The sequence below is a fragment of the Chenopodium quinoa genome, unplaced genomic scaffold (genome assembly GCF_001683475.1).
Source record: "Chenopodium quinoa cultivar QQ74 unplaced genomic scaffold, ASM168347v1, whole genome shotgun sequence".
In the NCBI taxonomy this organism is placed as follows: Eukaryota; Viridiplantae; Streptophyta; class Magnoliopsida; order Caryophyllales; family Amaranthaceae; genus Chenopodium; species Chenopodium quinoa.
The window spans coordinates 5,769,679-5,794,136 of record NW_018745454.1 but is presented as its reverse complement, the minus strand read 5'-3'; the positions used below and the strand labels follow the sequence as shown (position 1 = coordinate 5,794,136).

The 24,458-nt window shown below is 34.0% G+C and overlaps 3 protein-coding genes and 1 pseudogene across 3 annotated transcripts; all 4 read right to left on the bottom strand.

The window, feature by feature from the left end:
* Positions 1 to 2,777: 2,777 nt before the first annotated feature.
* LOC110714413 (F-box protein CPR30-like) lies at positions 2,778 to 3,539 on the bottom strand. The gene has a single exon (XM_021892922.1). It carries the CDS (start codon positions 3,537 to 3,539, stop codon positions 2,778 to 2,780), a length of 762 nt encoding a protein of 253 aa, XP_021748614.1.
* A 1,206-nt stretch (positions 3,540 to 4,745) lies between these two features.
* Positions 4,746 to 8,053, bottom strand: LOC110714234 (50S ribosomal protein L21, chloroplastic-like). The gene is made up of 5 exons (XM_021892729.1): positions 7,549 to 8,053; positions 7,165 to 7,245; positions 5,449 to 5,550; positions 5,282 to 5,356; positions 4,746 to 5,196 (listed from the first exon to the last, which is right to left on the bottom strand). The coding sequence occupies exons 1-5, from the start codon at positions 7,945 to 7,947 to the stop codon at positions 5,086 to 5,088; spliced, it is 768 nt and encodes a 255-aa protein (XP_021748421.1). The 5' UTR covers positions 7,948 to 8,053; the 3' UTR covers positions 4,746 to 5,085.
* A 1,069-nt stretch (positions 8,054 to 9,122) lies between these two features.
* Positions 9,123 to 14,500, bottom strand: LOC110714235 (annotated as a pseudogene).
* A 928-nt stretch (positions 14,501 to 15,428) lies between these two features.
* Positions 15,429 to 19,865, bottom strand: LOC110714233 (calcium-dependent protein kinase 11-like). The gene is made up of 7 exons (XM_021892728.1): positions 19,274 to 19,865; positions 18,543 to 18,686; positions 18,290 to 18,442; positions 18,073 to 18,188; positions 17,505 to 17,672; positions 17,184 to 17,408; positions 15,429 to 15,903 (listed from the first exon to the last, which is right to left on the bottom strand). Exons 1-7 carry the CDS (start codon positions 19,863 to 19,865, stop codon positions 15,688 to 15,690), a joined length of 1,614 nt encoding a protein of 537 aa, XP_021748420.1. The 3' UTR covers positions 15,429 to 15,687.
* Positions 19,866 to 24,458: the final 4,593 nt, after the last annotated feature.

The window sequence follows — 24,458 nt, the reverse complement described above, 5'->3', positions numbered from 1 at the left end:
GTCCAAAACTTTAGTTGAGCGACTTTGATTTAGTGATTGTACAGTAAAAAGATATTGACTTTGATCTTGAAACCTAATAGTCTAATAAATTCTAAATAGAAAAATTAAAACAAAAGGAAATGAAAATAGTAAATGACTTTAAATATTGAAATAAACATAACCTTCTAAATCAATTTAGCGAATTATATTCAAGAGACAATTTTAAGGCTTTTAAAATTAAATGGGGAAAATATATGTAAAAATATATAAAATTATCAGTATCCAACCTATATACGAAGTATTTGTGTTGTATACTATATTTAATCAGTTGTTGGTTATATATGTGACTATTATATAATATATAGTTTTTGGTACAATGGTTAACTTAGGAAAATATATGTTCTGGTAGGTCAAATATAAGGTTATTATTGTGTCTATAAATTTAATGAGTGCGACGGGTAAATAAAACATGTATATATTAGATTGATTGTAGCTACTGATGCGGATGGTATGATAAGAAAATTTTAGTTTTTTCTCAACAGGAGATATAAATAAATTAGTCCACTTCTTATATAGCTATGTGGAGTATTATTCAATTATTTTTCAATTAATAAAATAACATTATAAAAAATTAAAAGAAATTCAAATAACATAAAATACTTTTCAAATAACGTTCCTTTAATTTTTTTTATTGACCATTAGTAACCAAGTCCTTTAATAGTTTTACCTTTGTTTTTATTTTTATTTTTCCTACGGGTTTAATAATTTGATTTATAAACCGTGCATCGCACGGGCTACTAGTATATACTAAAAGACACACCAGCAATGACACGTGTCATTTTCTGGTGTGTCCTTTAGTTTTTTTTTTTTAAATCTTTCGTAAACAAATCTAATACATAAATAAAAAGATAGCAAAATAATACATAAAGAAAAGATTTGACAAATCTTATACATAAATAAAAAGATAGCAAAATAATACAAAAAGAAAAGATTTGACAAATCTTATACATAAATAAAAAGATAGCAAAATAATACATAAAGAAAAGATTTGACAAATCTTATACATATATAAAAAGATAGCAAAATAATATATAAATAAGAGATTTGATATGTCTTTCCATAATATATATAGAGAAGTGGAGTACATTGACAAATATATAAACTTAAGTAAAAAAAAAAGTAAATTAGATTTTTAACATAATTGTGCCATAATGTTATGTACTACGTATTACAACAATAATTTTATTTATTTTATTTAATTATTAGTTATATGTTAAAAATCTCTAAAAAAGTAATTTGAATTTCAAATATTAAAAAAATAAATAAAATAAAAAATTTGATATATCCTTCTACAAATTATTAACAACTACAAATTTAAGAGAAAAAAAAATCAGGTTTTTAACATAATTTGTGACATACATAATGACTATAGAGTGTAATTTACAACATTTTAAGAAATCCATTTGGTTAACAAGAAAATTAAACCAATATTTGATAAAACTAAATATATAGTAATACACATATTGTCAAATGCGTCTTAAAAATAGGTATCTGGCTAATAGGCTATTTTATAATAATTAATTATAGGGTCTTTTATAATAAATTCATTACTCCGTATAATACTTTAGAAAAATTCATTGTTTTTTTTAGGAAAGAAAAATTCATTGTTAATTTAAAAATAGTTATTAAAAATTCTCGTGCATGGCACGGGACCTAACCTAGTTATATATAAAATATGGCTTCAAAAAAAAAGTTATATATAAAATAAACATCTACAAAAAAAATTGCAGTGTATAACTTTTATTTACAATGAATCTTTAAATTTTATCATAAATTTATTGGAAGGAATACAGTTGATATTCAATTTATTATACTTTGATTTTCTAGATTAAAGTTGTTGAAAGAATTTACTCCGTACTTAGTTTGTTTATAAAGTATTACAAAAAAAAATAAATAAATAAAATGACATCATCAATGGTTTTAGGCGGGAAAAAATTTCATAAAAAAGCGACATGTATACAATTTTGAAAAAAAAGCGACATGTATACAATTTTGAAAAAAAAATGATGTGAGCAATGTTTTGTTTTAGTTTTCCGTAATAACTAATAGATTAGTCCAGTATAATATGTTTTAATTTTCTCATAATATTAGTAAACCGTAGATTAATGTAATGAATCAATTCCACTATATAAAATTGATTTTTTTACGGACTACTCATATAGAGAGTTGAAATTTATTAAGGTGAGCATGATTTTTTTATGCCTTAGGATTGCTTACTCTTTGATAACCGTGCCTTTTTCTCATGCTAGTCGGACGTGTAAGTCGTAGCTCACTTAGGCCTTAGTTCTTTTGAGCTTCTGGCAGGGCAAAGCAGGACAAAGTAGAGTAGAATAGATTTCAACAGAGCAGAGCTGGAACAGGGCCTTAGTTGCTAACTCGGATATGATTTCCACAAACTTGATGTCAATTAATAAAATGCTCATGCTACCTTTCCTTAAAATGAAAATATAGATTTCTACCTTTCCTTACAAAAATAAAAAATTAACGTAATATTTCATTATTTTATCAAATACTTCAATTTTGTGTAAGATCTTTTAAACAATTTTTAAATATTATTTTATAATTTAATTTATCAAAAAAATACAGTACATATTATTTAAAATAATAAGGTAAATAAAACAAACTCTAAATGATTTGTTAAGGAGTACGTTGAGTACGCGCCTAGCATACTCAGCCTTCTCCTTAACAAATCTTGTGAAGCCAGCAGCTAAACGATATCCCCAACTAAAAAAACTTGACTACAATTCATCATCTTCCTCTTCCTCTTCCTCTTCCTCTTCCGACTGCTCTCTTCTGACTGCTCTTTCAATTTCAACTTCATTCAATTCCTCTTCCTCTTCCTCATCTGACCATTGTAACTTGTTAAACATCGGATTGAATACAGTTGCTTCAACATGAGAAAATCCAAGAACATGTACCTTTTCACTAGTTTTAGAACCAACATCATATACCCTAATACCTGTATAACCACAAGAAACCAACACTTTCTCCTTATCATTATACCATAAAGGCAAAGAATAAAATTGATCTGGATGAAACACTACGAATTGTTTAACCCAAGAATCTTTCACCCCATAATACTTCATAATCCATATGTTGTGAGAACAAATATTAAGTTCCTCCATTGCCGTTGCACCCCATTTGTCCATTGTATTCAAACAGAGGCAAGAATCTAAAACACACAGACAAACCCGTGTCCCTGCCCTCATACCATCAGGTAATGGAATAGCCGAAAATTTCTCAGTTCCAAAATGAAATGACCATATACAATTATCCTCACTGGAGTACATATGAATCGAGTCGTTCAAGTAAACTGGAATATCAGTATACCCACTTTTATAAAACTCGCGTGGAAGTGGTGTTCTTTTATCAACATTCCTCCATTCATTAGTACCGACTGTTTTAACTTGCGCAACCTTTCTTCTTCGCTTTTCTATGTGGAATACAACTCTAAGCAGTTTCAATTTGCGTGACACAGGGCAGCATCCAATCCCTACCATATATACATTATAACAACCTTGTGTACGGGTATGGTTGATGGATGACATAAAAACAGCCATTAGATTTATGCCTAGCAAATAAGATAACACCATTAAATTCATTAATCATAGTAAGTTTCTTCACTAATAGGGGTTTCAGCTCCATAACTGAATCGATATTATTAGTATTAAGATTACCCATCTCATCGACAATACTTGTTGAGGTTTTTTCTATGTCAACCAGCATAATAGTATCACTTTTATGGGATATATCGCGAAGCAATAGAGAGATATAGCAGCCCTGAGAACGCCGTAAATCGGCAAATTCAGGATCGCTGATGATGTTATACCAATCTTTGCATACAAGCTTACAAATCAAGCATGTTCTTGTAGGAAGTTTTGACAAAATATCCCAAATTATTGGTATCGGGATTTCTTCAAATTGGGACCGCTTTTGTTTTAATTTATGACTCCGTCTCACATAATACTTTTTGTACAATCTATTCATAATTGATTGATAACTCTTTTTTTTTTTTTTTTTTAATCCTACGTTTAACCCACCACTTATATTGAATAAACGAGGTATTTATACAAGTAGCCTTAGAACTTGGTTGCTTGTTTTTATAAGAAAAAGAATTCAACTTGATTAAATTATTAAGAAACAATTCCAGCACCTTAGAAATTCCTAACGATAATAAAAGATATCAATTGTATAAAGATATTATTCACAAAATCATATCTTAACATAAATAATATCTTTACAAAATGAAAGTATATCATTTATGTTTTAACAAAAAAGATATCTTTACAAAATAATACTCGTAATAATTTACTGTGAGTGAAAATTATCACAGTAAATAAATAAATATTCACAACATGATTTCCTAAAAAAAAAAAAAAAAGAGAGAGAGAGAACATATTGATTTGTGTGATGAACTTCTGTACTGTGATCCAACAAAAATCCATGAATTTGCAAACAGGTTTTGTATAATGTTCCAAAAGGAATCCATGATACAAGAGGAAGCACATAATTTCTGTTAATTAGATGTTGGAGCTGAGTCAAAAATTTGCACAATAGTGAAGTTTTCTGTGTTTTTCTAAAGCATCTTAACTTTTATTTCACGAGTGAAGCTCATCGTACCCAGTAAACTTGGGCTGAGTGTGCCTAAGTAATTAAAACTTATAGGAAATGTATATTAAAAGTTCAGACCTTAACACGCCAGCAAATGAATGCCCAGTCAATCAGCTGGGTTCAAACCGAGTCTAAATCAAACAAATTGCTTCGGGCTTACATGATCAGCTCTACAGTATTGAAGCCTTCACTGCAAAATTTAATACTTTCATTTGGATGCATTAATTTACATCATGCTCCTTCAGTTGGAGAAATATACAGTAAACTCTGGCCAACCATAGTTCTTCCAATATCGATCCTATCAAATTAAACCTTACAAACAGCCTAAACTTCGGCAAAAAGATGACACTGCAAGAATCAAAAACCTACTGGTGGAATAAATTAAAAAAAAAAAAAGAAAAAGAAAAAAAGGGCAGTATGCAGCAGATTTGTTACTTAGCTTGAAACAGCCTCTGCCTTTGACTCTGCCTCTGCTTCGGCTTCTAGAGTAGAAGCTGGGTAATCTTCATAACCAGTGATTCCTGTTATCTTAATACGAGTGATGGGCTGCATACAGAAGCCAAAATGTAAATTAATTACTAGAAAATGCTGATAACTGATATTTTAGTCAAATAGGAAATAACTTAGATACCTGTCTATGACCAATATTTCTTCTGTAGTTCTTCTTCTTCTTATATTTGAAGACAATAACTTTGTCATCAAGCAACTGCAGGAACAACAGCACCAGTAATATTGAGGATTTCATGATTTTATTGGTGATTAATTGGTGGAAGAAGATAAAAGAAGACATTACGCTACCTGTTCTTCTACAACAGCATGTACTGCAGCATTTGTGACGATGGGCATTCCTATGTAGGTGCTAGATTTAGTTCCCACTAGCAAAACTTTGTTCAGAACAATCTGCAAAATAGTGAACTTTAGCTTTAAGAAGCCTCTTCAATTAACAAATATGAAAGTTGATAGTTGATATTGGAGACTGGGAGGTTACCAGAGGTGCAATGCTTAGAGCACTAGTAAAAGAGACATGAGACAAAGCAGATTTTGATAGAGGCAAATACTTACGAACCAAGCGGGAAACACAATAAGTAACTCAAGGGAGCTTAGAACAACGTTATACAATTAAACAAACAATATAACACTAGCTATATGCTATGATTTCACTTGAGAAATGCACAAAAGAAAGAAACTATCCATTACTGTCACATCCGTACCCTCACACTTTTAATGCTATCAGGTACTATAGAACATTGGATGAGCTCTCGTTCATACACCAATTTGGTTCAATTTTGTGTAATGATTCCTATTTTCATAAGAAGTTAGGTGATTTGTTTGAGAGAAGATAGATTTAAGCAGTACATATAATGGGACAGAAGATTTGAACTCACTGACTCCATTAAGAGACTGAAAACAGATAATAACTGATAATTTGCAAATTTCAAATAACACTTTTTCATGGGTTTGGGGTTATACAAGATTTCTGAGCCAATGCCCTGCATACGACATAAAGCACTGATAAGGAAGTCACGAGGCAAAGCAAATTCTCACAGAGACAGTAGTTAAGAAAGCAAGCAGGGAACACAATGAACAGCTCACGGGAGCTTAGAACAATGCTATATACAATTAGATATTTAGATAACCACATCCATACCCTCACAATGAACATAACACTCTAGCTATACAATATGACTTTGCTTGAAAAATACACACAATAAAGAAACTACCAATTATAACCACATCCATGCTCTCACACTTCTAATGCTATTAAGTACTATAAGAAATTGGAAGAGCTCCTGTTCATATCCAAGCAAGAAACAGACAGAAAGACAATGGGAGCAGCTTTGTATGGTCTCCTTTTTTTGTTTTCTCTTCGGCCTTGAAAAGAAGATATAGCTGATCTTGCTAGTACATACAGAATTATACAGAACACTATACTAGCTCGACTCCGTGTGTTATAGGAAATCAATTTTTAAGATCCTTTTATACCTCAGACACAGTACAAGAACCTGCACCCAACTAATTTCTCAGCCTCAGAGATACAAACAGCCTACTTATTCTCAACAAACACAAACCTATATTAAAAAAAAGGGACCATTTCAAAACTAAATATCATCATTATGATCCACTAAATGTTCCAGTTCCATTTCCACTACCATAAATCATCATCACATGCTACATTCATCAAATTTGCACACACAGATCCAGGAGAATTCCCAATTTTACTTAATAACTCAAAAAATATCACCAAAACAGTCACATTCAACATAAGGCTAGAGCAGATTACAGCCACCCAATTCTTTTATCTTCCAGTTCTTATAGTAAGCCACACTATCTTGCATAACAGCCTAGAAGATAAGAAGAACACATCAATTCAAGCCATGAAGCCACCAACAATTGCACTGTAGATTTGTAATAAGTAATGGATGTCCTAGAGTAAACATTCCACTACATAGTAGTAATAGGAATAATCTGGAAAGGTGGTCTCCAAATCAATAGACACTCAAGCCAAAACCTTACCTTATCATTGACATTAGCACCTTTGAGTCTCTGGGTGTAAATCCATCGTCCAGGAATGACAATGTACTGCCTAGAACCAACCTATAAGAACAGAACATAACACATCAAAATTAATCACAGAAAAGACAGTAATCTGATAATTTTGCTCATTTTTCCCCCAAATAATAATAATAATCTACTGAATTGCACATCAAATCAGTGACAATTTACCAATCTTTTACTCTAATTCAAAAAACCAAAAAACCCAATTAATTTGCACCAAAAAACAATCATAATTAACAAAACCAATGAACAAATACTTAATATCGAATTAATCACTAGGGCGTTATATAAAATGATTAAGCAATCAAAATCCCAGAATTAAAAAATTAAAAGAAAACCCACCACAACAACAGCAAAAATCTCTTCACGAGGAGGAGGAGGTTGTCTTTTGGGCAGATACTTCTCAAGAATTGCTTCGTATTCAGGAGAACCAGGCTCAGGAGGTTGAAAATCTTCAGGCAAAATATCAGAAAGTTGAGGTTTTTGATTAGGGGGTCTTTTGAATTCTTCAAATTCATCCCTCATTTTTTCATATTCATCCTTCAATTCATCTGGGATTTCAGGCAATCTGCGCCTTTTGGCTGCAACAGTGAAAAGTGAGAGTCTTAGAGGAGAAAGAGAAAGGGGTGAAGCGAAGCTTGAAAAGGGTTTAGAAAGAGGAGCATTCAAAGAAAGCGGGTTTTGATTGGGTTTAAGAGTTGCGCATGAAAATGCCAAAGTTGCAGAGAATGCAGACGCCATTGTTGGTTCAACTCTATATCTGTGAGAGAGAGAGAACTTCTATCTTTCGTCTTCCTTTCTTCTGGAATCGGGGGTTTATCACTCTATCCTATCCAGTTTGGCTCAAATGACAATTATAGCCCTTCGTGCAGTTTTTTAAGTTCAATTTGCGGATTTATTTAAGAAAATTTGTCAAAAACTACTTCATCAGTTATATATTATTTACAACAATTTAATATAAAGCAGAGAGGGAAAATGTCTAATCGTTGCAAACAATATTTTTTTTTGTTTGTTTGTTTGTTTTTTTTTTTTTTAACAATATCAAAAACTACTCTTTAAAACAATTCAGGATTAAAAACACTTCTAAAAATTGTTTAAATTTACAAAGTCATGACAAAAATACACTAATTACACTGATTTAAGCGTGTTTTTGGTATGAGTTCCTAACATTATAAAATTTTCAAAAGTGTTTTTACTACTAATATATGTTACTGGATCAAGGCCATACATCCAAAATCAACTATGTTTACAGTTTACGTATGTTATAAAGTATAGCAAATGCTACGTACAAGTGTACAACCAACATATTGATTCATACAATGGTTAGAACCACCATCTAATGTACGTAGTAAAAGGAATATGGGCAGATTACTATTGTATAGTCCGAAGACATCCAAAGTATAATTGCCACAATCTCAAGTCTTTTATAAGTAATCCGCGGATTAAGACTAAGACCAGTAGTGGTAGCTTCCAATTGTTGCATCAGTTTGTAAAGCTGATTCTGCAAGCAAAGAACTGGATCTAAGAAAATCCTTTTTTAAAATCGATATTGAAACAGCTATGCTTCTCTTTAAGCATAAAAACAAAGTTTGCAATGAATATAAGCAAATCATGACAATGTCACCATACAAACAGACAGCAATAGAAAGACAAGATGTATTTCTAGTCTATTTAGAGAATAGGAGCTTAACCTTTGTTGTAACACGTACTCCATTTCTAGGTGTCCATATTGGAAATTAGAGCCAATAATCCTCTAAGATTGATCAGCCATGCTGGAAGTAAACTGCTGAATTAGAGGAGAGAGTCAGAGTGCAATGGATCCAAATTCTTGTAAAAAAAAAGCCATTAGTATCATAACGAACCTACTTCATTTCAATAACACTGAGCTATTTACAAAACAATATAGAATCCTGGTCCAATTCATTTTAATGGCTATTTTTAACATGCTGAAAATTAAAATATTTGATTAGCCAATTTGATCGGTTTATGAATCCTGTTTTCTTGATCTTGGATCCATTTTCTTGGAATTTGATCTTGCTGTATACTCATTAACAAGCCTCAAAAAAGACGAGGTAGGATTTTGTAGCAAACTTGAAGGTCTGTCACATTCTTCAACTGTTCCCTGGCTTAGAACGATCACTTGATCACTACTGATGACAGAAGTAATCCGATGTGCAACTATAATTAACGTTGAATCTGAGAAGTGTTCCCTTAGGGTCTGCTGGATGTCATTATCTGTTGCAGTGTCCACAGAAGCAGTAGCTTCATCAAGCACCAACACTTTGCTTTTCTTAAGAAGAACGCAACCAAGGCAAAACAATTGTCTTTGGCCAACACTCCAGTTTTCTCCATCCTCGCTTACTGATTCAGATACCAACAGACAAAACAATTAAGGGCAAAGTCAGTTTTTACATGAATGGAAATTAAATAAAAATAAAAAACAACATATACCGGCTGAATCAAGCTTCGATTCCCTGTTTCTAACTTCATCTCCAAGCTGACACTTATCAAGAGCCTAAGACAAAGAAAACATCGTGTTGGCTAAGAAAAAATACAATTTACATGAGCATAAGTAGGCTAACAGAAATATAGGTTACCTCCCAAATCTGCTCATCAGTATACTCTTCTAGTGGGTCTAAGTTGCTTCGAAGAGTCCCTTGAAACATGGTAGGGTCTTGGGGGATTATGCTTATTCTAGACCGTAGATCATGCAGTTCAATGGATGAAATGTCGACTCCATCAATAGTTATCTTCCCAGGTGTAGGCTCTACAATGCGGAAGAGAGCCTGGATCAAGGTTGATTTGCCAGAACCTGTTCTGCCTACAATCCCAGTTGTCTTTCCTCCTTGGAAGGTGCATGTTATTCCTCGCAGTACAAGTGGTAATTGTGGAGCATAACGAACCTGGTATGAATGATCATGTTTACCAAATTACCATTTTTCAATATGTATGTGTCTATCTTTGTGTAGGAATAACCAGAGGGCAGCGACACTGTACCTGAAGATCTTGAACATGAACCAGTCCACAAGATGGCCATGATTTGTCTGGCCTATTATTTTCTAGCACGAGGGAAGCCTCACTTGTAATACTTGTAAACTGAAGGATTCTCTCAACTGAGATGATCTTATTCTCCATCACAGAAAAATTTGATATTACCCGGCTTTGTAGCTCATTCAGATTGAGCGCGTATGCTACAGCTAACCCAGCAATGACTTGAATCAGAAGAAGAAAACCAACAACAGAAAACAGAATAAGTCAGAATTGTTGTGATTGTACATATAATGTTTGATACAAGAACAGCAACAACAACAATGGTCCAAAGAATCTATCAGTTAGACGGCTTACCTGGATCAACTAATCCCACAGGAATGGAGATCAAGAATATAAGAGTGAAGGCAAAAATAAGTGAAGACAACATGTCAAGGCGGAAGTTAATCCATTGAGTTGAAGCATTGCTGTAAAAGTTGGCCTCGTAGATCCATTTATTAGCTGTGTGCTCGTTTCACAGAATCTAGACTCTTGACCAAAGCTCCTGATAACAGAAACTCCATATATACTCTCAGAGAAATGTTGTATAACTGGAGCTTTATTTACTCCAACCAACCGAAAAAGTTCTCGTGCTGAAGTTATGTAGTATTTCTGCAGAGGAATATTTAGAACCTAATTAGTTGATGCAAGAATATTGATCATCTAAGGTTTAAGTCGTCGTATATATTTACCTGATACCACAGAGAGACAGCAATAACTGGAATGAAAATCATGTAAACCTGCCATACAACCAGTGACATTACTCCAATAGCCCCTAAAAGACTGATAACAGAGAACGCGAAACCACCAACTCTATTTGGGACAGACATATCCACATCGCTTTGATCTGTAGACACCTGAAACAGGTAGTATTACATGATTAATCTTAATAAATGATTTCATAATATATCACTTTAAATAAAACTAAGGTAAATCATCACTATGTATCATCCATCGAACCATTTTTATGTAAGGATAAATGAAGCAAGGTTTGAATGAGACTACGATAAAATAAAAAAAAAAAAAAAAAGAAGCCAATTTCTTTTACCAAACAAGAGGGGAACTGAGGCTAGATCAGATCATACCCTGCTTAAGATCCGTCCACTAGGGGTTGCATCAAAAAATGACATTGGAGCACGAAAAATCGAGGAATGCATCTTGTAGAAGAGCGAAGATGCTGTCTTTTACCCAGCTATCAGAAGAAACCATGATCTCACCAGAATGGATAAGGAACTTCCAACCGACAAAGCAACATACACAGTCAGTAAAGTTTTCCCTTGTACAACATGTTTGGCATCGTATGAAACTGGAGTTGCCCAAGCTATCCAATAATTGCTTCAGATTTGAAGAAACTGAAAAAGAATCTGAGACACTAATATGAAGGGCACTAAACCTCCCCTGTATGCTGCTGTGATATACTTCCAATACAAGAGGATCTTAACTCTTCCTTTCTCTCTTTCTTCTTCTTGCACAAGTTGTCCTTTCGGCCTCATGTCTTCATCATCAGCTTCACCTTCATCATCATCAGTCTCCTCCTTCGATGCTTCTTCATCAGTCCTAGCTATGTTTGTTGAAGTTCCAATTGAATCAAATGAGGATAAGGCTTCTTCATGAGCTACCACAAGTTCCCTGAGATCAGTGGCTGAATTTAAAATATCCTCGTACTTACCAGCTTGCTGTATATTTCCTTCTTTCATGACCTTTAATAAGATAAAGCATTCATTAATTAGGACATCCATGAATTTGTTCATTCAATTTTCAAGAATTTAATCTTCAAAACTCACCAGAATCAGATCAGCTGCACGTAAGAACTCTACTTGGTGGGTGACATACATCACTGTTTTGGATTCTAAGAGCTCTAGAATGCAATCCTGTACCAAAGAAGGTGAAAAGAATTAAATATAACTTTATACTGCTACTTTGTTGTTTGCTGTTAACATATGAATAACTACAATTTCACTGCTAGTTTGATGTTATACTCTTATAATTACTTGTATGAAATAAAAATTCTAACCTTAAAGAGATGAGTTCCAGTGTGAGCATCAACTCCACTAAAAGGATCATCTAAAAGATAAATGTCAGCATCATGGTATACTGCTCGAGCAATTTGTATCCTTTGCTTCTGTCCACCACTCAAATTTATGCCTCGCTCACCAATGATTGTTTGATCTCCAAAGGGCAAGACCTCGAGATCTTTTCTCAAAGAGCATGCCTCTAGGACCCTGTTGTATTTCTCTACATGCATTTCCTTTCCAAACAAGATATTATCGGCTATACTTCCACTTTGTATCCAAGCGGTTTGAGGAACATAAGCAGTAGACCCCCCTAAGCTTAAGACACCAGAGACTTTTGGCACTTCTCCAAGTATGCACGAGAGCAAGGTTGATTTACCAGAACCAACTGTACCACAGATTGCTACCCTCATTCCTCGCTCAACTTTAATGTTGATATCCTTCAATGTAGGGCTTGGAGCTAAGTGATCCCAGGTAAAGTTTCCTTCTCTAATTTCAATGACTACCTGATCATTTATCCTAGATGCTGCAGGAAGCTTCATCACAGCATCTGGACTCAACTCATCAAGGGATAGGAATGAAGCAATTCTTGAAAGAGAAACTCTTGTTTGTGTTACAGAAGATATTAAGTGTGGCAGGTTTATGATGGCACTTTGAAGAATTTTGAATGTTGCAATAGCAGATAAGACCTTCCCAGATTCTAGAGGAACACCAATGAGCAAGCATGTGCTGAAAGTAACCAAAGACACGAATGTTGGGGCGATCCAGAATACACAAGCTGTTACTGCCAAACAAGTAGCAGTTTTCTTCAACCATTCATTCTCCACATCTCTTAAGCCAAGGATTTTGTTCAAGAATTTCATATCCCAAGCTTGAAGCTTCAGAATTTTCATGTTCCTTAGTATCTCAGCTGTAACCTGCATTCTTTTGTCTTTGGATTGCATTAAATTCTTATAATTCTTATCAAACAACTTTGACACAGGATAGTAAGCCAGCATCACCAACACGGTTGAAACAAATGCCGCGATTGAGGCAAGCCCAAGAGTTGCATACAAGATTGACAAGGCTAATACAAGCTGCAGGACGATCACCCATGGATCGTGCACGTAGGCACCAAATTGCGCAACTCTTTCTGCATCAACCGACATGACATTGATCAGCTCACCCGTTGTACGACCTTCTTCCTTAGATGTGCAGGGGAGGGTCAAGGCCTTAGTATAGATGCTCTGAATAAGGGCAGCTCTTGTTTTGAGCGTAATTATCTCAACCCTAAAGTTTGAATGCTTCTCCGAGACACACGCCACAAGCTTTGCAACCACGAATGCAGAAATCAGAACATACCCGGTTCTAGCTGTTGACGACACCTTCACCCCATTTAGGTACTGAACAAAGGAGTCAATGAGGTAAGGGCCAACATTGATGGCTAATGTTTCAACCAAATTAAGAACAAATGTCCACAATATATTAGCCCATGACATTATGATCATAGACTTAAAAAGCTGCATACTAGTAACCTTACCATTAGCATGCTCTAAAGACTTACTAAACATTACAAACAATTCACTAGCATTGTTATCAAGAGGAAGAGGAGGAACATCATCAAGGTCTAGACTAGTTTTATGATTACCCTTTGTTATTAAGGAGCCTACCCAATAAAAGGTGGCCTTGCTGAAGAATCCGGCTTTCGAATAAGGACTAATTATCCCCTGATGGCTGGTCTGATCATCTACTTCTGAAGTTAAAAGAGATTCCTGCAGTTCACCCTCATCACCCATTGCCTTCACAGAAGCAGAATTCCACCTGAAGAAGACGAAAACGGAGACCAAAAAGAAAACAATTCCTAACACAACATATAGGATATTCATATCAAAGTTCCATGTATTGAAATTATGGAAGTCCAACAAATTCATAGTTGATTTTTTTTTTTTTTTTTCTACCAGTGTTTTAGATGTATCATTCGTTGCAGATTTGAAGATGAGAACTTTTGATTAAAAAAAAAGAAAAAGAAAAACATATGAAATTATAAAGGAAAGATTTTTTGGTGAAATATTATGAGGAATTAAATAAGGATGAATTTCCACTATGGCAATGAATTAAAACGATCATAGAATATGGACAATTGTAAGTAACAGATCATTATGCTAATTAATCTGGCCATTAACAGCCTTAAATTCACTATTGCTGAGATTTCTGACTTCCTAATTAAGTAGCAAAAATTAATACTAAATCTTAATTGAAATTAGTATAAATGATACTCCGTACCAAGTATAATTTCATCCAGATCCTAAGATATTATATACCGTATATGAAATAACCAAAAACTCTGTAAGCATGTATACCAGTTGCACGACTTAGTACATTTCAAACTAAAATTCTAACATTTTATGATTATCATTCTCTATTTTATCTTAAACATTGATAAATGCTTCGTGCATGTACAAGATGAAGTAATAAAATTTGAAGGTATTATAACATAATTATAAGTTGATAAGCGTCATAATTCATAACATACTACCTCCGTTACCTATTATTTGCAACGATTTGACATAAATAGAGAGAAAAATGTCTAATCGTTGCAGATAATATGTAACGGAGATAGTAATATAATTGGAACATGCATTCTGAATAAACGAACCTTTGAAACTGGCCCGAGTTGAAAAAAGCCCTAACAAGGACTACTCCGTCTTAGTACCAGAGACCAATGTATTTTAGTTTAGGCATTTCTACAAACACGTGGTGTGCTTAAACCTTTTTTCTTTGATGGGTTAGGAACTTAGGATGTGGATTATTCATTTATTCCTTAAGAACTTTGATATGGACCGCATTTAAGTTACCAAGTGTAGTAATGAGGGAGCCTCTTCATCTTATTGATACACAATTTATGTCTATCTAATGGTATTTTGGTGACTATTGGCGTGGAAAATAACACAAAATGTAGATACGGGGTAAAAAAAAAAAAAAGCTCATGAGAAAATGGGAAACGCTCAAAGTTTGAGCAAAAATGTAGATGAATACTCCTTAATAAAGAAGTGAGCTCTGCATCATCAGCTTTAATTTTTTTATGTGTTTTTATTTTTATTTTCTCAGTAAGATACGGGGTGCCCCTCCTATCACAGGAGGGGTGGGGGTGAGGATCGAACCCCGGTCACACCAGGGGGGAGTGGAGGGGATTCTCCTTGATCCTCTATAAATTGTAGCCTGATGATAACTCAGTAAATAACTTAAATATTATTCTTATACAAGTTAAACAAAGTTGTGTTCACTACTCTACACATTCATCTGAGGTAAATGGAAGTTTTCCCATATTCAAAATCTCAAAAAACTGGATTACATCAAATCCAATCTATGTAAAGCAACATATAAGTGAAGGTTCAACAGATCAGCAGCTTCATTATTGCCAGTCACTATCCTTCAGAGCTATACAGTACAGCAGACAAAACATTTAGCTAGAATCTGAAGCGGAGTCTTTTACTCCCAATGCCTCAGCCGGGTTTACTCCCAACGCCTCAGCAGGGTTTACTTTCAATGCCTCAGCAGGGGTTACTCCCAATGCCTCAGCCAGGTTGAAATTCAAATTTCCCCTCATGGTTCTTCCGCCGTCTCCTGAGTCACCTTTCTTCATCATCGCAGCAAACTCCCCAAAATCGATGCGGCCATCCTGTCAATTTTAAACAGTGATACTGTCAGCAGAGATCTTACACCAGGAAATTCATACATGCATTTGATAATGACATCCCTAAGATGTGGATGCGTCTGTCTGAGAGTACATGGGAGGTGATCAACAGATCAATGACTTATAAAGTCTTGATAGGGGAAATGTCGAGCTGTAGAAAGGAAGGGAAGGCCTTTTTGAGATATATGGAGGCATAATTTGAACTATTCAAATCACCGAGGTTAAGTCTATGTTATTTACACTGCTTAAGCTAATTTCAAGGTATAAGGGACACAACTACAAGATACTAACACAAAAGTTTCCATGCTACTCAATTCAGTTAGAAAGTGTAACGACATGGTAACTCAAACCATATCATCCATGAATTAGCAACAGTAGACATCTGACCATAATAATCAGTAAAAAGATATCAGTCACCAAAATCTCATACAATTTTAGCTAGAAGCAAGTGAATTTCTGATTCCCGTGATAACTTGCTTTGCAGTTTAAAGTTTTGAAATGACCAGGTCAATAATGTCAATTCTACTCCTTCACAACAATGATTTCCAGAAGAACTCAACTAATAAATAGGCCAAGTCAAGGGGTGGAAACTTTAAATAACAGCGTGAAGAAAATATAGAAAAACAATAGATGAAGCCATATTAACAGTTGATTGTTAGAGCTATCAGGATCTGTGAAACATACGGTGCTCTACATACAGAGCTGATGCGCCAGTTTCTCTGGATCAAAAAGAAGACTCGCAAAATTGCTTATATCTTCATCTCAATACATTCAATCTTAATGGTCAAACCTCACCAACATTGTCCATAAATTTCTCAACATTTACAGTTGCAATGTGTACATATTCCAAAATTTATATCGAGAAGTAACTTCATCCATTTTCATTCCACAGATTTATTGCAAGACAATGGTAATATTAAAAGATCAATGAAGAGAAAGCACAATTACAAAAGTCTAAAAGTGTCCAGCTATTAGTTTGAACCAGGAGTGCTTTTACCGTGTCAGTTTTTAGCAGAGCTACTATTTCTAGAGCGCCACAATTCACCAAGAATTCATATATCTAAATAAAATTAAATAAAAAACAGAGAGACTTCTACTGATCTCATATATCAGGAAAAAAAATGCTTGAAGACTGTATACGTGACTATCTATGTAAATGTCATAATACTACTACGTAGAAAATTTAACATTGGACAGGCAATCAAAAGACAGAAATTCTATGATCATTGGAAAGAAAAACAAAGGAGAGAGGAAAAAAAACTCACGTTATCCAGGTCTATTTCCTTGATTGTTTCATCCAGATGACCATCACCTAGACCAAACTCTTTGCAGGCTTGTTGAAGCTCGTCAATTGTTATGTAGCCACTACCATCTTTATCAAAATATTTAAAAGCTGCTATCAAGTTTTCCTCCCTCTCCATCTTGTTCACATGAAGGGTAGCAGCAAGGAACTCACCATAGTCAATGGTTCCGTTGTTATCGATATCAGCCTGACAATCAATCATAAGGTAAGAAATCAGAACACTAAAAAAGAGATTTCAATTCAAGCCTTAAAACATCAATTTTCCTTGGACATGTAGACTTACAGCATCCATAAGAGCTTTGATGTCCGACTCCATCATTTCCGAACCCACTTTCTTCAGCCCAACTTTCAATTCTTCAAATGTTATGGTTCCACTGTTATCTGTGTCAATCATCTTGAACAACTCTCTTAAACCACCAATTTCTTCTTCTGAAAGACTTTCTGCTATTACCTGCAGGAAGTTTTGGACATAAAGTTGATGCAATAAGTAATTACAGGGTGTAAAAAAAAAGTTTGCTCTTTGCCATGCAGGAATAGAACCACAAATTCACTTTTTGAAATCACATTGTTTCCCTAATTGCTCTTGGTATACACAATGTTTACAGGACAGGAGAGAATGTTATCAGATGAAGATATCACATTTGGAAATCAGAAAATATGTTCTGTTACTTGATTTCTCTCTTGATAACGTTAATTAACGTAGTGCAGTCAAATGCCTATTAATATCAAGAAATAACACTACAGAACATGTGGGACAATCTGATTCTTGTGAGAGATGGACAAACAAAAAGATAATCACCTCCATATTTAGCAAACACATGACTCTATAACTAAAAGTTATAATAACATACACGTAATGCCATCTTTTTAACTTTGTTCATAGCTGAAAAATGCTTCAAACGTGATAAAACAGCAGAGTCCAAAGGTTTATCAGGTGCAACAGTGTCATCAACAATCCATGGGTGACCTGCAGGCAAAAATACCAATTCAGGGCAGAAAATTAGGCGCAAAATTCTCAAGCAGTTAAGACATTATTTTGTCACCATTATTTTCAGAAATATGACTCACATAGAGCTTCATAAGCTGTTATTCGCCTCCTTGGATCCCTCTCAAGCATTTTACGAATCAGATCCTTTGCACTGTCTGAAATATTTGGCCATGGTTCAGACTCGAAGTCTAACTTCCCATGGAGAATCTGTCTGAAGATTCCAGACTCAGTTTCTGCAAAGGAGGTTAATAAACAATTAATTATGAGCTTCTTGGAGATGAAGAAATGACATACTATACCTCAAACTGTAAAGATGTTAACTAGAGAATTTACCAGCCCAAAATGGTGGAACTCCACTTAATAAAATGTAGAGAATGACACCAGCACTCCAAACATCTATTTCAGGTCCATAACGCTTGCACAATACCTCAGGTGCAACATAGTAGGGGCTCCCAACTACATCGCTAAAATATTGTCCTGCAAATTTGAAAACAGGTGAAGGTTAAACCTGAGTATTGGTGGGATTGTCAACAACTCAACATGCTTAGGTTAGTAGGAATTTAACTTTAAGGACCACTAGCCACCTTTACAAACAAAAGACTTATTCCTTGTGCTACTTACAAAGAACTACATACAAAGAATTTGCATTTGGTATTTATTCATACAATTGAATAATGGTGTCACATTACAGCCTTAATCACTAACAAAAGGGAAGGGCATGACAATATAATATACAACTAGATTTTTTTTCGAAACCTAATATACAACTAGATTCTGTGCTATATATGATGACAATTTTGAGATACACATCATTGACACGCCTACAAGAAAGTACATTACATAGCACTCAGGTTCATTCATATATGCAACATTCAAAAAACAAACACTTATGTCAAAAAGTGAACATTACATCACAATTCATACCAAAGCAAAACAAAACCAAAATCATCATCATTCACCTCAAATTTACTAACAAAACAAGATCATGATTCAGACACACAAATATCAATTACACAAATCATAAAATAAATACGAAAACGAAACCCGAAAATCAGAAGACTAACCAGGCTTATAAAAGACAGAAAGACCAAAATCAGTAGCCTTAAGCTTAGCATCTTCAGAAGGTGTATCAAAGAGGAAATTCTCAGGCTTAAGATCTCTATGCATAACACCAAGAGAATGACAAGCCTGAACAACCCCAACAATAGTTTTAATCAATTCAACAGCTTGTTTTTCACTATATTGACCTTTTGCAACAATCCTATCAAACAATTCACCACCTGCACATAATTCCATAACCAAATGCACAAAAACTGAATCTTCATAAGTCCCTTTAATTCTAACCACATTTGGGTGTTCTGACAAATGGTGCATTATCTGAATCTCTCTCCAAACATCTTCATAATCTTCCTTACATAAAAGTTTTCTTTTTGGAATTGATTTACAAGCGTAAAGATTTCCGCTTGATTTCTCTGTGCATGAATATGTTGTACCAAATTGACCTTGACCCAATTTCTTTCCGATCAAATAATGGTCCCTTAATCTTGGGGTTTGATACGGTAATACCGACGATGTCGGTTTCGTCGCCGATGTTGTAATCAGCTTTCTTACCGGCGCTCCCGGTGACCCACCACCACCTTGCTTATTTTCCGACATTCTTTCCGATTTTCTCTCTCCTCAAAAGGGTGTCAAATCAAGCCAAGAAAACGTGAAATTTCTGGGTATTGTTTGTTTTTCTCCCTTCTCAAATGGGTGTACGATCAATTCGTGAAATTCAAAGAATTTAGACAAGTCTTTTTCTGGGGTTAATTTCTTTGGGATCTGTGAATAAAATAGAAACAGGGTATTCCTTAATTTTTCAATATAATGACGCTAAATTAAGGTATGAAAGAATCATGGATAGCATAGATCGATCATTCTTTCTCTCTCATAAAATTATAAAAATAAAAACTTTATTATAAAAATGGAATAAGGAAAGAATCAGTGGTGCATCTTTGATGACTGTGTAAGATCGTGGGTGATTGGTTGGAGACCACTAAATATCCAAATCATCGTGATTTCGTTAAATCGACGGTGGGAATAAACAGTCTTTTTCTTTGATTTACTGCAATTATTCCATAATTTTACTGTCAAATAATTTCATTTGGCAAGTTAAATCAAAATCCAAAAAAAAAAAAAATGGCAAGTTGCAGGTTAAACCACGAGGGAAATTGCAGTGAATTGGCTGATAATAATACATAAATTCCGACAATTTATACTGCTGCTATTTTGTCGTTGATTTAATACTGTGCTCTAGCTTTTGTACTCTTTGTTCAGTAATTACACAGATCTCTGTCGTTAATTAATTCTGTAATCATCTTTGTCTTTAATCAATACGGAGTACAGTAATGGTATTTAAGATGGGGAGGATGTGAGAGATTATCGATTTCCCATAATATTGTTGAAATAAAAATCAATTCCCATAATACATTAATTTAAAAATAAATTCCCTACATAGTGTCCACGTAGGATCGTTTTTTTTGCTTTTGGTTCAACTTAAAACCGTTAATGGTAATAACAGGTCTGTTTGCGTCCTTGGTTAATTCACAAGGCATAGTCTACAGGAAAATTATTTCAAAGAGACCGTCTTTCAATACGACAGGTCTCTTTGTGCCCTTGTTAATTCTTAGCCCACAACAAGAAAAGAGAGCGCTGACAATTACACTTATAACTTCAAAGAGACAGCCTTTCAATAAAAACAGGTCTCTTTGACTTTATTTTACAAAAATTGCAAAACCGCTAATACCGTTAGCGGTTTTAAGTTGAACCGAAAATCAATCCTACGTGGACACTACTTTGGGAATTTGTTTTTAAAACGAAGCATAATGGGAATTAATTTCTATTTTAACAATATTAAGGGAAATCGTTCTAATCAGTTCGCCAATTAATTTCAAAACAATTGATTAATATCTATCATCTGTAATAATGTTTTGGATTGACCAATAGACTTGTCATTATTTTTAATGGTTTTGACGTCGGTGAGGCTTGCCATCAACATTATAGGTGCTTGATGCTTGATGCCAAGGAAGATAATGCTCTTTGTACATTCTAGTAATGACAATTGTGGCTCTTTATGCAACTCTAGTGAATAAATGAAACTACCAAAATACCCCCAACACAAACTCTCAAGCAGGTTCTCAAGAGTTGACCGAGGCTCAAATTCCAAGACACCTTAATTCGTGGACATGATAAGTGTAGACTCGACTTATATAGGAGAAATATAACATTAAATTGTAGTGTTTGTCAATATAAAGAAGTATAAGTGTGTAACATTTAAAAAATGGATTGAATACGAGTCCAAAGAACATTTTATGGTAATCTCTTAAAAAATCCCTCAATGATACCCTAAATATCTTAGCTTGTTGGTCACTGTAGGAGTATAGGCACAAAAATTTTAATTAAGGACCTATTCTTTTCAGATTTTTTCAGCTAAGTTCAATTCACTTAATTTTTTTTTTCTCTCATAAAATATTCAGAATAGGCCCTAAGTGCCATGTTGAATGTTATGTGAATCAAAGGTCAAATTATTAACTCATTAATTATTGACATTTAATTAAGGTAAATTAATTCAATTATACTCATTCATGATTTAAAAATTACAATTGTGCAAAATTTAGGAAGTCATTGTAAAATATTGAGTAGTCCATTAATTCAATTATACAACCAATATAATTAACTTTTTCAGCTCAATACAGTAAATAATCATGTTAATTGTCAAACAAGGTCAATAAGTCAACAAGTTCACAAGTGCAATAAGTTCACAGTATAAAATTGTAATCGTACTCCGTAAATCGGTAAATGTGTAAAATTTCTCTCTGCTTTCAGTTTCCTCGTCGGAAACCTATCTATTCCGATCAAAACCCTAACCCTAACCTCAGACGATGTTTCCGATTCTATCTGTTCGTCTAAACTCACACTCCGATTACGTAAATCATCGATCAAATCTTCAAATTGGGGAAATTTTTTGGTAATTGTAACATCCAATCACTTGTTAGATTAAAATTAGTTCTAATTGTGTTTGAGTTCGGTATATTAGGGTTTCATCGGAGCTGATTCTCTCTCCTCCAAATCGCTCAACTCCAGTCAACATTTTGGGAAACTTCTAATGTCAACACCACCCGAACCTCGCAATCAACTAATCTAGTAAATGTTACTGTAATTTGCTACTTGTGTTGTGGAATTATCATCTTTTTTTGTTTATTATATGTGAGTTGATTCATTGTACTGAATATATATGTTAATTTTAATGTGATGTAAGTTTACAGAAAATTGAGTTAATTTTGATTGGTTTTAACTTTGTTAGAAGTTTGTATGGTTTTCAATATTCTAATTTTTTTTGTGTTCTGATATTTTTCTTGAGTTGATGTTATGGTTTAAGGCTTTAACTGTCCAATGGTGTTTAGGCATTTAGGAATAGAAAGAGATTTATGAATTGGTTGGATGACTTTGGAGAGGATTTTAGTAAGTCATTTTAGTAAGTTAGTATCTGTTTTGATGCTTAGTATTAATACATGTATTGCAAAATGCTGGTGTCAAGGATAGGTTTGTTCTTATCAATGGTTAGAGGGATGTGAGCTACTTCATGATTTATACGAAGTGTTTTTATATGGTGTGATTGACAAGGGCTGTTGATTTTGAGGATGGAATACAATTTCAAACTAATGATCGTAGTGTGATATGGCATAACATTATTTGGTGTCTTGTTTTAGCGTATCATGCTAGATATGGGTTAGGAGGAAGTATTTAACTGTGTATATTGTGTATACAGTGTATACTAAATAAAAAAGTAAGAATAGAAAATTTTTCCTGATCCGGTTTTATTTTATTTTTGCAATTTTATCTTGTTTAAAATAACATGTAAACCACAGATAACTATATATGGCTGTAGGTTTTATCCCTCTTTCTTGGATTGTGTTTTGGTATGCAGGACTTTTATAGGATTATGAATTGATTGGATGATTATTGAATTGTATGGGATTTGGAGTGTATTTTTTCATCGAGGAGATTTTGCACTATTTGCAGTTCTTTGGGATGTATTTTACCACTGAGTGCTTGCGACTTTTTTTTCTGGCATAGTGCTATAAGCCTATAATAGCTTGAATGTTTTGCCCCTCAGGTGGGTAGAGTTTTTGCTTTTGATAATGAATTGGTTGAATGGTTATTGACCTGCTTATGTCTCTATAGTTCATTTCTTAATGATTTGGAAGTTTTTCTTAATGGTTGTGTTGAAATATTAAATTGGGCTAGATTGATATGCAGTGCTGAGTTCCAAATGGAATATTTTGCGTAGAATGCAAGTGTGATCAAGTAGTATGGGGAAAATGTATTGTGCCAGCTGAATCTTTATAAATCTTATATCAGTGAGTCTTCTTGATTTTCTTAATCTTGAGTTTCTCAATCTTTATAAATGCAGAGGTCTTCTTGAGTTCTCAATCTTATTTCAGTGAGTCTTCTAGGTTTTGAGAGAGGGCTTTGGAGTGTGTGGGTATGTTTTCAGTTTATATTCTCTCAGAGTCTCAGTGGGGTGGAAGAATTTGAATTGAGATAAAGCTTGAGATATTGATTGTTCATTGTTGTTATATTGATTATTCATTGTTGGTATTTTGATTTTTCCTTGTTGGTATATTGATTTTTCCTTGTTGGTTTGGAAGTGTATATTTTATGATATAAGGTCAAGTTAATGCTAGTCTCTTGAGGTAATTGTGAATATACTTGTTGATTTTGTAATTGTTGGGATGGTTTTTGGAGGTGTTTATGTCTATTTTTTGAGGGATGTTGATCTGTGTTGTTTGGGTTTTTAGGAATTTGAGATTTGTTTGTAAAGTCATTAAACAGTGAACTAATGTTGGCGCAAGGTTTTACCCCTCACAGTGTGACTGCAAAATTAATCAATACAGTTAAGCTGAATGTGTAATGCAGTTCAGAGTGGTATCTCTTTGTTGCTCTGTTTTAGCTGAAATGAGCATGTTGTATGTCTGGGTAGTTTTATTGCATCAGTTGTGGTAGTTTGGGCCAAGTTTTGTATTCTTATTACAAAATGCTTGACATGTTTTTTTCCTCCGAAAACCAATTAAAGCCTATTAGCTCAATTGGTAGAGCTATGTGCGATTCGCACTATGATGTAGGTTCAACTCCTACATAGGCTATGGAATTATGAATCTTAGCTAAGTTAGCTTGCTGCATTATTCTGCCCATAGAATGAAGCTGAAA

Bases quoted from the DNA above. Each gene is read 5' to 3' on its own strand.
- LOC110714413 (XM_021892922.1), bottom strand. From the start codon at position 3,539: ATGGTAGGGATTGGATGCTGCCCTGTGTCACGCAAATTGAAACTGCTT.
- LOC110714234 (XM_021892729.1), bottom strand. From the start codon at position 7,947: ATGGCGTCTGCATTCTCTGCAACTTTGGCATTTTCATGCGCAACTCTT. The intron at 7,246-7,548 runs GTGGGTTTTCTT...CTGTTCTTATAG, and splicing joins AGATTTTTGCTGTTGTTGTG to GTTGGTTCTAGGCAGTACAT. The intron at 5,357-5,448 runs GTAGCGTAATGT...TTGTTCCTGCAG, and splicing joins ATGCTGTTGTAGAAGAACAG to TTGCTTGATGACAAAGTTAT.
- LOC110714233 (XM_021892728.1), bottom strand. From the start codon at position 19,865: ATGTCGGAAAATAAGCAAGGTGGTGGTGGGTCACCGGGAGCGCCGGTA. The intron at 18,443-18,542 runs GTAAATTCTCTA...CCTCCTTTGCAG, and splicing joins AGTTCCACCATTTTGGGCTG to AAACTGAGTCTGGAATCTTC. The intron at 15,904-17,183 runs GTGAGTTTTTTT...TAAAATTGACAG, and splicing joins AGGAAATAGACCTGGATAAC to GATGGCCGCATCGATTTTGG.